At 41.6% G+C, this 13,233-nt stretch overlaps 1 protein-coding gene across 1 annotated transcript in view; it reads right to left on the bottom strand.

Moving 5' to 3' along the window:
* The window catches only part of LOC104922696 (multidrug resistance-associated protein 4), a 57,111-nt gene that overhangs the window by 28,952 nt on the left and 14,926 nt on the right, over window positions 1-13,233 (bottom strand). The window contains exons 21-26 of the mRNA XM_027291236.1: window positions 7,613-7,763; window positions 6,707-6,826; window positions 6,019-6,129; window positions 5,795-5,895; window positions 4,632-4,823; window positions 1,045-1,200 (exon numbers count right to left, since the gene is read on the bottom strand). Of these exons, the coding sequence (XP_027147037.1) occupies window positions 1,045-1,200; window positions 4,632-4,823; window positions 5,795-5,895; window positions 6,019-6,129; window positions 6,707-6,826; window positions 7,613-7,763 (831 nt within the window). The remainder of the gene's footprint in view (window positions 1-1,044; window positions 1,201-4,631; window positions 4,824-5,794; window positions 5,896-6,018; window positions 6,130-6,706; window positions 6,827-7,612; window positions 7,764-13,233) is intronic.

The raw sequence follows: 13,233 nt of genomic DNA, 5'->3' as shown, positions 1-13,233 counted from the left end.
ATAAAAAGGCTTTCAGATGAATTTGTGTAAATCCAAGAGGCTGCTTCTCGCTATATAAGTTTGTAAAACTAAGAGCATGCTACAGAGAAACTCTACTCTTCTGAATGCCAGTACGACTTTATATCATGAAAATGTCATCCAGTATGTGATACAGATGGGCGTGCAGTTAAATTTCTGACTTGTAACATGCCACTTTGTGCAAGTCTATCCCTCTAGGAGAGACAGGAAGAGTAAACAAAATCACATCAAACACACATCACATCCATCTCAAACTAGTTTGGACTAGGAAGTAAAACTTTATCTGAAGTGGTAGCAATGCCAGAAACCTATCAAATCCACAGAAAAGCATTAATGAAACTGTTTTTGGGCATCTTGGCTGCACCCTGGAAATGTTTGAGACTTGGGCAAACTGACGGTGTACAAGGGGACTCTGGCTGTGAGGATGGGGGAGACTTCTTCTAAGCAGCTTTCCCATGTTTGGGGGGTAGAGGGCTAATCCTCTGTCAGGGATGGGGAACTGCTCTCTTCACAGTACAGGCCGTGGGAGTCTTCTCCCCTCCCTCCACTCTGCTGACACTCACCCGCAGGCTGGCATTTTCTTAATGCCGTATCAGTTTCAACAAGCGGAAATAAAGTTAAACTGTCTCAAGGCATCCGTTTGTCTCACTTTCAGAAATCCCCTGAGAGACGACTGTAATTCTCCTCACTTGTTTTAGCTTTTTAAAAGCCAGGCGTATAAAAACGGGCCACAGCATGAAGGTGTCTGTTACCAGTGCTCATCTGACATTTCTTCTCAATCGTGAGGAATCTAAGGGAGAACCTTACAGAAACTATCAAAGCAACAAAGCAGCTATATTGGAAAAGGACAAAGTGTAACATTCAATGCAGCCTGATTCAAACCACAAGTTGAAATGTTGTACTTAAATTCTAATATATGATGTCTCTTGTTTGGCTAATTTCAATCACATTCACCCATTGTTACTATATTCAGTTTCAAGGGCCAAGACACAATAGCCGAGACTGAGGGCGGATTAAAAAAAGCACCTGTGGGATGATGGACATTTTCTGGCGCAGGGTATGCAGACCAATCTCAGAAGTCGGAAAACCATCAATCATTATTCTTCCATCAGGTTCCGCCAGCCGGAACAAGGCAGAGATCATGGAGCTTTTACCGGCCCCGGTTCGTCCAACGATGCCAACCTACAGTGGGAGAGATGAAAGATGAAGATGAAAATACACAAAAATAATAATAGATAAAAGGTAGAACAAATCATGTTTTTTGACAGTAGTCACATAACCTTGTCAGATAATGGAAGTTTTTTCTTAAAGTACATTCAAGTCAAGTTTCAAAACAAAACAATTATCGTGAGTGCATCATTATATAAGCATAGGCATAGCATCAGGTGAATTAGTCTTTATGCCATATCACGTCACTTATATGAACTTTAACATTTTGTGCTGTTTTGTTTGCATGTTTTGACTCGATATTTTATAAAAGTGCTTATTTCATTCATGCCAATTGCATAGGCAGATGTCTATAAAGTAGGTAGATACTCTCTTTATTACCCAGTTCTATGTCAACGGGAAGTCAAGGTTCTATAAGCTTTGTTGGCTTAACCACCTATCTTTTATTTCGCATACTCGAATGTGTTGTATGTTCTCCCACACAAGAAATGACCCATCTAGATCCAACTGCCTATAGTATTTAGTACTTTCTTTTTTTGGCTGACAGCTAAGCGTATTCTTCCGTAGAGACCCAAATACAACCTTGTACCAAATGTTGTCAAACATGGCACCATGAGGCAAATCATTACTTGTTCCACTCAACTGGGCTGCTGGTGCCACACACTGCTGCCTGCCAACACATAGGCTTGTTATATGCCATTACATAGCCAATGGGCAACCTTTTGTTTAGCCAGGGGTTTACCAACAATACTGCTTGCATAACAAAGAACCGCTGTGTGTGCCTCAGAACATGCCAAAACACAGAGAGGATGCAACAATGCCATTTTCTTCACATTCTTTGCCCATTTAGGTGCAAAGTAGAAAGAAACAAGCTTAATGATCCAGGATCTAAATGAACTGCATATTATTAGACGGACAGGATGAGGCACCGCTTAGATCCTAGACCCTGTAAACACATCACTTGAGTATACTGAAAGGGACACACCCTAAGTCTCGCTCTGAGCCAAGGTAAACTGTGAGGTGAAACGGTCCCACTAAAAAGGGCCCCAAGAAACACAAGCGATTATCACATGAGGCATGCAGTAATGCACCACTGGATGCCTTTACCCGGTCCTTGTAGGAAACATTTCAGAAGATTAAACAATCTCTCCCCAAACCTCTTGTGACTTCAAGTCAGGAGGCCACGTGACAGCAGAATATGACAGACTCTTCTGCAGAGGCTAGGCTGTACCTAGATTTCTTTCAAAACACATTAAATATGTTGGGAAATAGTTGCTGAACACATGTGAAAAGACTTTGAACGATATATATTACTGAAATGTGGAGTTTTTTCATCAGTTTTCAGTTTAGGATTTTGTGGGCGGTCCTAAAGAGTGGCTCGATGACACGCTGAGGCCACCCTGAACAGAGAGATAGAGATTAATTCATGTCGCTCAGAGTGCTTCAAAGTTAGTCATGTCATTTTCTGAACTCATCTGACACGTTTCAGTCGCTCCAAGATGGCTGACTGACTGCTCCCCTGACTGGGCATGGCTTCAGTTCATTCAGCGGACACTCCTACACAGTCCTGGAGCTGAGAATACTGCTCAGTTTTACCTAATTTTCAGTCCTGGAGCTGAGAATACTGCTCAGTTTTACCTAATTTTGACACCTAATTTCATAAAACTGTCGATATTTTTAATCACTCAAATTGGGTTCCGTTTTTTCTTTGATCTGCCAAACCTAGAACACATATTTAATCTTACTTTACATGGACTTTAACTGCTAGAAGAATCAGCACCATGGTCATGTACTGAAAAGACCAAAGTGCGTACACACACAAACTGTGTGAACTCTCCAGATCCAGACATATTATTATTATTGGTATTGTGAGTATTTCACCCACGTGGCAGCAAAGGTGAGAACGTTTAGATAATTTTAATGAACACAGATTCCCACATATTGAATGTTTTCAAAGAGGAAGTAGGAGAAAGCACTGTTGCAGGAGCTACTCGTAATGGGTCATCACTTCAGGGAAAGTCACCTTGCTCTGTGCTAGGCAGAACACTATTACTTGTATTCAATAAATGTTTTGACTGATTTATGACTGTGAAGCTATTTGTACATTTGATCTGAAAAGTGCTAAACTGCTTCAACAAGTCGAAAGTTAGCTATGAAAAGGGTCTACTATGAGAGCTGACAATTATGAAGCATAGGTCAATGCTTTACAAGGTATAACTGTAAAACTGTAAGAGCAAAAACGTCTTAACAGCAAAGTTGTCCCTTTTGAAGCAACATCCAAAATGATCTTTGTGCTCTGTAATGTGCTCTGTAAAATGACCCGTATATGTATTTTCTTATTTAAAAGAAAAAAAAGTTGTTAAAGTTAGAGGAAGTTTAGATGTTTAATAGGAGACAGTAGAAGGCTTTGTGTACCTGTCCATCCACCTCAAGCTGCATTATAAAAACACCACACTACTTCCTGATTGATAAAAAAAAACAAAGGTCACTTGAAGCTATTTGAAGACATGACCAACAATGGCCGTTTTTTCTCAGCAGAAAAGTCTCATAATGCATTTGAAACAGTGTTCAGGATGGATCAGTCACACTTCCCTTGCCTTTCATTTATCACAATATAAGAAAAGAAGCTTATCACATGTTCCCTTTCCATCTTAAGAAACTATATTGTGCAGTTACAGTTTATCTATAGCAAAATGCAATGCAGAAGTGCATCACTGATCTTGATTTTCTACGTCTTAGAGATAAGGAATATGCCCTTACGAAGCTATTTCTTTCTAAACAATTGAAGGTCAACTTTGGTGTTGTAGTGAGTTTTACATTATTATGTACAGTATATCACTGTAGAGAGAGCCTGCATGAATTGATCTTGTACTGTAGGTGGTAAGTGCAGGTTTCCCCCTGAAAGGGTGTCAGGGAAACTGTCAGGATACACAAAGCCTTTCACCCCCATGGCATGTGGCAGAGATCCTTCCCATGGGCTGTCAGAGCCAGGGCCCCTACACTTATCAACCCATCCATTGTGAAATCAGCCGCCCTGGCCAACCATAGCCATGCAAAATACACCCCCTGCATTAAACACAATTTCAATCATCCTCAACCATCTCCCTGTGCTTTCCTCTCTCTCTCTTCCCTCACCCCTCTCCCTCGGCCTCTCCTCTCTCTTATAGTGAATAAACAGTTGTCACCGTCAGGTAGCTCAAAATGCAAATTGGGAACAAATGGATCCACTTGAACAGTCTTAATTACATGATATGTATTCCATGAATCACAAATGGTATAGTCCTGAAGATTCAGCAGCACAATATGGTGTCCTTTTAATAATTGATTTGAAAATAATGCCACATAAAAAAGAATCACATCACACCTTCTACGCTAACTGCATATCAACCTAAGTCACGGGCTGTGCACACCGGTAAGCATGCACAGGTTGGAATAAAGACAGGTACCTTTTCTCTGGATGTGAAGACAACAGTCAGGTTCTTTAGGACCAAAGGTTCACTGGCACTGTAAGAGAAGTTGACTCTGTCAAAGGTGATGGAGCCTGTCTTGGGCCAGTCAGGTGGAGGCTGTTTGTCCGTCTCCCAGGGTGCTTCACTCTCCAGCTCTGCATACTCAACCACTCTCTCCACTGATGTCATCTACAAAAACAAGACATTTCTTTTATGTAACAATACTGGGTGTACTTCAGCTTCAGTATACTTGTCCCGATGAAACAAAAAGCAGATTGCTATTGCTTCTGCAGGTAACACAATGATCTAGTGTCTACCTTTAGACCAAGGACCAAACACCAGTGGTCACCAGTTTAACAGAGAATATAGTAGACTACCTAGGTGGTTTTCTTGGCTCCTAGCATCCCAAGGTTTTGCAAGTACCTAACTAATAACATTTAGCAGTGGTTTACCAGTCCATAAACCACCTAGGAAGTATACGGTTATTGCCTGTTGGTTCAAACCCAGTCTGGTCCGGCTGCTGAGATCAGTTTTGTTGCCTGCTATCGGCAGATACAGTTAAAAGCAGTCCATTCATGGTTAGCTACTGTAGCAAGTCATTAGGCTGAAGCTATCTGCCCATGAGGAAACTTTGTAAATCACATAGGATAGGACCAGAGAAGAAAAAAAATCAAATGTATTCTGTCTAAAATATGATCCACCATATGTTTCACCAGAATCAGTGGATAAACTTATGAAGTTGTGCTTTTGTACACTGAGGCCGGGCCATAGATGCTTGTAGCAGTCATGAGAATCAGTCACTGACTGTATACAGTAATACAGAAATCACTCTTGAATGCTTCTTCAGCTTCCTTCTGGGGGACCACAGACAGATTTGAAAAAGCAGCAGAGGCCAAAAACATTGAATCCTACATTTCCTATAATGCAACCTAAACAGTATCTTTCATTAGACCCTCTGTCTTCCTCCTAAATCCTAAAACTATTTTCACAGGTTGAATAGTACTCTCTGTATGTAAACCAAACTTTATGTGTAAAATAACTAGCCATCATTGTTCACTAGTTAACTAGCCACAATTCACGCTGCAGTGAAGTAAGTACAGTAAGTTGGCCAAAGATGGAGTCTTGGATGCGATGTGGAGTTCAAATGTAAATGATCTCACCATGTTCTCGATCTCTGCACTCTGTCTGACGCCCCACTGGAACATGCCTGTGAGCGTCACGGCATAAGATAGAGCCAGACCCACTGCACCTGGTTCTAGCCCTATATTATCAGAGGAAAAGTAAACACATATTGATCATACATGAGTTTATTATCATGGTTTCATGGGAATGACTATCATGTCAACAGTGTGTCACTTATTTTATCTAAAAGCTCATACAGTACCTTCCCTGAGGTAAAGGCAGCCAAAAGCAGTAATGCTGACGAAAACTGAGCAAATTCCATCAAGACGTACAGCAAACCAGCGAGACGTGGTCAGAAATAAGAACCAGGCCTCTGTTAACAAACAAGATTAGATAACACATTTGCATTGCAGTAACATTACTCTGAATGGCTTTAAATAGGATAAGATAAGATATGAATATCATTAAAATCTGTGTAAAGTAAGAATAAATGAATGTTAAATAATATCAACAACTTTATGAAATTAGGTGTCAAAATCAGGTAAAAATGAATTCTCAGCTCCAGGACAGTGGAGGCGTGTCTGCTGAAGGCGCTGAAGCCACGCCCACTCATGGGAGCAGTCAAGCAGCCATTTTGAAGCGACTGAAACGTGTCAGAAAATTCAGAAAATGACATGACTTTGAAACACTCTGAGTGAGATGAATCAATCTATATCTCTCTGCTAGGGGTGCAGAGGTATGCTCAGGGTGGCCTCAGCGTGTCATCGAGCCACCCTTTAAGGACCGCCCACAAAATCCTGGACTGAAAACTGGTGAAAAACAGTTTTAACCTCTAACTCCTCATTTCAGTAATATATATCGTTCAAAGTCTTTTCACATGTGTTCAGCAGCTATTTTCTCAGAATTGCTTTTACACAGACTTTACTGAAGTATAATTATTTTATTCTCACCTGAGTGAAGATCCTGATATTCATCAAACATTTGCTGAAACCTCTGCTGAACCTTGAAGGCACGGATGGTGCTCAAGCCTTGAAGAGAGGATGAAAGGTGGGAAAATACAGGACTTCGAGCTAAAAGAAAAAAGTACACAAACCATATCTCTTAGCATCTATAAAATCAGCTCTACAAAAATTTGACAGTCCAATAAACCCAAATTTATTCTTAATTCAATATTAAGGACTGTTTTTTCCATATTTTTAAACTATGAAAATGTTTTTAGAACTTTCGTATACTTTATACTTTCATAACTACTTCATAACTCATTCTATGTTCCTGACAGCCAGAATGTATTTATGGTTCAAGGTTTTTTTATTCTATATAGAGACTTTCAGAAAGTGTTGACAAAGAAAATGTGATGTAGCAATCAAAAGAATATATATGTCTACTGAGAAGACGTAGAAACATTTAATATGTCCCTGATGCAAAACACTTTTGATTTAGGGAAAGGTTGCAATTGAGTGGTCTTTTGTTTCTATTGTTTAGGCTTACAAAACCGAAGACAAAACTTAAATGTTTCCTCTGAGCTTTGTAATAGAACTTTTGTTCTTTAAGATGATGGAACCTGTTGGTCAATGTGCATTTGGGCTCTCGGCCCAGAATAAAATAGACGAACTAAAGCCTGCAATGGCCTAGTCATGCCCACTTGGCATTTTTCCCATTGTATGTGATGTCATGAACTCCCGTCTCTTGAGGAAACTGCGTGTGGCCGAGCCATAGGCCACTGCCACCTTTAGCCTTTATGCTAATGACCATGGCTTTCTTGAATGGTCGATTAGCATTCCTGTGGTCTGCTTTTGTCTCTTACCACAAATGGACATGCCCATCCCACCAACACCAAAAAAAAAAAAAAAAATTACTGGTAGACTCCAGGCGCTTGATGTCCCTGGAGGTCTGCAGGAAGTAACACCGCAGAAACAGGAAGACAACAAGAAGGGGAACAACAGGAATGAGGATCCACGGGATAATGACGGCAGCTACTGCGATCACTCCAATGACTTGAAGAAATACCTGGGACAGAAGGAGAAATGTGAGCACAATATTAACCAAAGAGCAACAGAGTCAAAAGCTCCACTCCTGCTGTGAGGGCTAACACTGGAGCAACAAGGCCTATTTCTTAAAGGCCGAACAAGAGAAACTCTTTTAGTTGTATTTGTGTGAGACCGTCACGGACACACAGTAAGGTAACGGCAGGTTGTGGGACTGAGGTTATGTGACTCACGGTGTGAAAGGAAAACGATCACAGTGCTAATTCTCACTTAGTAGCAGGTGAGAATTTACCACTTGGCCACTGCAGCTCATATCCCTGGCTCTCTTGGGCTTTCCCTTCAACACTTCTGGCCTGTAAGCCTCCCTGGCAGAGCAGCCAGCCAGCAGGCATGGCCACAGTGACTGGCAGAGAGCTCTGGGAACCACACTGTGGGTGTCTGATACATCACACTCAAGCCACACAACCCCTCAACAACACAGTGACTCATCACCCGTGTTAGTGGCTCTGTGACACATCTAGACCAGGATACCAGAGCTGCCTAAACAGGATTGAAGGCAATGAGTCTGACGACTCCAAAGCACCCACACCTGCACTGAATAAATAAAGGTTAAAAAAGATTTTGATTTACAACATGCGCGATTAGCCCATTTGTTGTAGACTAAGATCAACAGTCGATGAAGTATTAGCTCCACCTCAACAAACTATAACTTTAAAATGCTGCTTGCGTGTTAATGTACCTGCGATAGTAATCAAATATTATATTAGATATGATAACTGAATGGGGCCATTGTGCAAATAGAGTACTTTAATTTTGAGTCAACATTTATAGTCAGTGATAACATTTCCGTATTTGTACTTATTGTGCTTACTCATTGTAAAACAGAATAGAAAACATACACCTTTTATACTTTTACTACTACTAGCTGCTTAAAAAATATTATTTTGGGCTTTTGAACCTTGAAGAGTGACAGGAAGGTAGAGAGAAAGAGAGAGAAAAGGGGATGGTATGCTGCAAAGGGCCACAGGTGGGAATCGAACTGCTGGCTGCAGAGGCAAGGTCAACATGAGGCACATGCTCCAATACTAGCTATGTACTAGTAAATCTGAAATGACAGTTACATGCAGTTATGGATGTAAATGCACAGATCATGCTTTTAGCATCTTTGTTTTATAGTATTTTATATTTGTATTCTACTACAGATGCAAATGTACAAAACAGGACTATTATAGTTCCTTGTCATGAGTTGTTAACGGTTCCACCAAAGAGAGAAATTTCCCCTCTGAACTTTTTGAATGTCCAAAAAAAGTCCCAAAAATTTAATACACTATTACATAGCAAACTTGTTTTCCCCCTTCACCAGTAAACCTCCCTGAGATTTATCTTGTGATCGTTTGACAGGGGTATTACCATACTTAAGATTATATAACGTAGCCTTATAATATCTCTCTATATATAATAATACTATATCATCAGTGACAGGGGCATTTTTGTGCTGATGGAGTACTTTTACTTTTGATACTTTAAATACATTTTGGGGGCAATGCTTCTACATTTTCACTTCAATAGGATTCTGAATGGAGGGCTTGTAATAGACTGTGTTTACCGTGTGATATTGATACTTTAAGGAAATGATCCAATTACTGTTGAATATGCGAGAGACCACTTCTTCTGAGCTGAAAGGTATACCGTGTTACATATTTCATATTCGATTGATGGATGATAAAATTGAAACCTCACACCCTGAAATTAGACACGTCCTAAGAGATGAATCCTAAAACCTGGAGATTAGAATCGTACTCAGACTAGCCCAGAGGGATGAAAATTTAATTAAGCACCTTAATCACGGATGTTATCTGCCACTTAAGCACACATTTAAGCATGATCACTTTCAGTGTAGTTTTATGATGAAAAGCTACTCAATTCCATTTGCAGTTCTGATAAGAGGGTATTACTAGTCTAACCATTGCTGTAGTAGAGCCCACACAATCAAACAGTGAGTGGAAGCTACTGAGCACAACTGATCCCAAGAATTTCACAGTACATAAGTTTCAATCTTAGCCTTGATGGAAGGCTACCAGACTGCAAAGTGAGATGGTGGCACATGAGCCATTACTGCGTGTTATCCAGCCTTCCCGGGAGGGGATCAAATATTAACTGAACAAATGTCTTATCATATATATACTGTTTCTCTTTCATTCCCCCTGCCTGCTGATTGGTGACACGGTGACACCGCTCATTCATGTTTGCTGATTGGCTCATTTAAATTCTAATTGGGCTCATTTCGAAGGAAGGTCTGAGACATGCTTATCTGACAGTGGGGTCATCTGAGGGGACCAGAAGAGGAACAGGAACCATTAGATAGGAGTCTTGCCTCCTCCTGCTCCCCAGGGCCCGCTGCCGCCAAGACCCCGTTTGATGTGATCCATTTGCGTGGTCTGGCGCTTATCATGTCAGCATCGGGAACACCGTGGCCCCCCACCCACACTACACACAGATGACTCAGATAAGTGATCCTACAAGCATACACCTCACCCCCTCAGACCACAGTCATATCTCCTATGAAACCACACAGGAACTGAAAACTCCCAAAGCCACATCCCGCTGCACATAAAAGTGGATAAAAGGATGAAAGGTTTTGTATACAAACAGTTTAAATAAAGAATTACCGCTAATTGCTCTTTAGCAAGAAAAGAAAGCTACCGCACGCATGCGATTGAGTTATTCAAGCAAACTGGGCGCGCTGCTGTGTCCAAAGACCATTCAGATCTTCGCTGACCCTAATTGCTTTATTTTCCTCGATGATTCTATCAGCTCTTTGATGTCCAAATAAATGTAGAAAATTGAAGTTAATTGCTATATTTGTGTTCAGCGATGATAGCAACAGTTGTTCCGCTGCGGTAAAATAAACACTTGCCTTTAATTAAACATCCCTCCGGACACAGGGAATCAGAGCGCTTTTTTTACAAGCCCCCTTTTTCATCCTCCCTTTATTTACAGACAGTGTGCAATATTTGCCACTGGGAAAAGAAAGAAAAAAAGTGCAAACAAAAACAGGAAATGAGAGGAGAGCAAAATTCCTCAAAAGAAATCCTCTGTCATCGCTGGAATTTATTCCTTTTTGACTCCACACTTTTCTGTGACAGAGCGGCACAATAAGTTGCAAGGGTCAGTGGTACTGAAACAAAGCAGGGCTGTTCCACTCGGGCCCTGGAACAATAGAAGTGACCCAATCCATTCTACTCTGTCTTTGGGCTTTATTTTAGCATTAAATGCCCAGATGCTGTGGCTTTTCTTTTGGAGAAATGACTGTGGACACCTCCTTCACTTTTTCTCTTTCTGGGCCATTTTCACTTCATAAAGCTGCAGTCAATGTGTTTTGTGTGTGGTGAGGAGGGTCTGACACATACTGTGGTGGTCTCAGTCGCTGTCTACATTGGTGGCTCAAGTAGTCCTAGGATTAGGCTTTTGTGCGCTGTGAAAAGGTAAAAGAAGTCACTTATTTGGGCTCAGTCAAGCTGCTGATTTCCAACCCCATTTTGGAAATAAGAGAAAGGCTTTGAAATGCGGTCTCTCTCTCTCTTTCACTCTCTCTCTCTCTCTCACTCTCTACTATAAATCACTTGTGTCCAGCAAATTCATTCATTCGGTCATTGCTCCTTTCTTCTTTTCTCTTCCTCTTGAAAAACAACACAAAAAAACATTTTCAAACGTGTAACGAAAAAAACAGCGATTCACACAAACACTCGCAGAAAAAGCACAGAATTCATTATCTTCATCATATTGACACGAAGTGAGATTCAAGATTAGATTAGGACTTTGTTATGTAAGTTCCCAGGGCCTGTATGTCTGAGTCACAGCAGCTGAGGTGCTGGACCGCAGCATCATGGGAGACCACACATACACACACTGGAAGCTTTTGCTGGCCAATGCTCGCCATCAAATGACCGTGTGCGGTATTGCTGAGTGGCCGGCTATAAGCACACACACACACACACATACCCACACACTGTTTTTCTTGTGTCCAGGTATATTTTTACACTAATTTGACCTGAACAATTGAATAAGATGAGTAAGTCTTTAGTGTTCTCATCTTTCTGTGTCACTTGTATTTTTTCACCTTGTGCGGGAAGACAATGGCACTGTCATAAAACAATGCTCAGAAGGGGATTTATGGCGCAGCCTATATATTTCCAAACAGGACCGTCTCCTGTGTTTCTCAGGATAACCTGTGTAACGCCTGGAGCCGTTGCATTCTTCACTTCTTCTGTCACCAGTGTGGTAAAGAAGCAGAGAAAGCTGGTGAAATCCCATCCTACAGCACTCACGGGTTACGTCAGCAGTTCTCATATCCCACAAAGCCACTGAAAAGGCCTGACACACAATGTGCCTCAATATACAGACTCACACAAACGATCCACCCGCCAGTGTTTTTAGACAATAGCCATCTTCGCTCTGTGTTTGTGTGCGTCTTCAGTGCTACTGTGCCGGGTTTGTTTCTGAGCATTGTACACACGTACTCCCTCTTTTTTTCTCACACGCACACAAACTATTCTTTCTCTCCAGATGATTGTTGAAGGTTTACCGTGATTGTGATTTACGAGCCGGTGTTTATGCACGTTTGTATGCCATTAACACCGGTGAGTCCGGGGCTAAATGACAGTAACTGTCAGCTGGTGTCTTAGCTGACAAACTGAATTTGCGTGCACGGTTCAGAAGACCTATGAATGTGGACCCCACAGTTAGTGGTGTGACTTGGTCAAGAGCCTTCACACAAAATCCTGCACTGAAAGACCCCTGTACTCACCCCTTATTGTCCTGCCCTCCTCCTCTGCCCCCCTCTCTGAAAATAGAGGCAACCCAGGATTTAAAGGTCAAGTCTACACAAAGGCCGACAGCCCCCGAAGCCTGAGGTGTTTTTAATTGACATTTCTGTCATTGTCCCATGACCATAAAGAGAAGAGAGAAAGAGTCCAATACACTAAATTACTACTAAATGAGACCTGTGAAAAAATAGGGCTCTGGGGTGTAACCAGGTTCCCCCAGCTTGAGGGAATCCCCTTGTTAGGCGGGTATGGGGGCAGTGTTGAGGGGCTGTGAAGTGCTTACTCCACCATAATGGGAGGGGGGGAAGCTCTGGTGCAAATCCCCGCACAGAAGCGGCCTCTCCCCATAGAGAGAGATAAACCAGTTAGGGCATTGTTTATGAAGTTTCACTTTATTCCCCACTGACAACCATTTAAACAATGACTATGGGGAAATGTCCCTCCGCGAATGAGCAACAATAGTCAGGATCAGCAGCTTTTCTGCGCCGCTAATACTTTGATAAAAAGAGTGAAAATCTTCCTTCCTGAAAGCATTAAAGGCTGCTCCATGAAAGACACCTGCAAACAAGGGCAGAAAGCAGCACAAACAAAAGTGTTTTGTCCAAAGGATGCCACCTTTGTCAGCTATCACAATTGCTTCACAAGACCGGCAGAAACATGTGCACA

This window comes from Larimichthys crocea, chromosome XVIII, assembly GCF_000972845.2.
Source record: "Larimichthys crocea isolate SSNF chromosome XVIII, L_crocea_2.0, whole genome shotgun sequence".
NCBI lineage: Eukaryota > Metazoa > Chordata > Actinopteri > Sciaenidae > Larimichthys > Larimichthys crocea.
The sequence above is the reverse complement of the archived record's forward strand: the minus strand, read 5'-3'. Positions and strand labels throughout refer to the sequence as shown.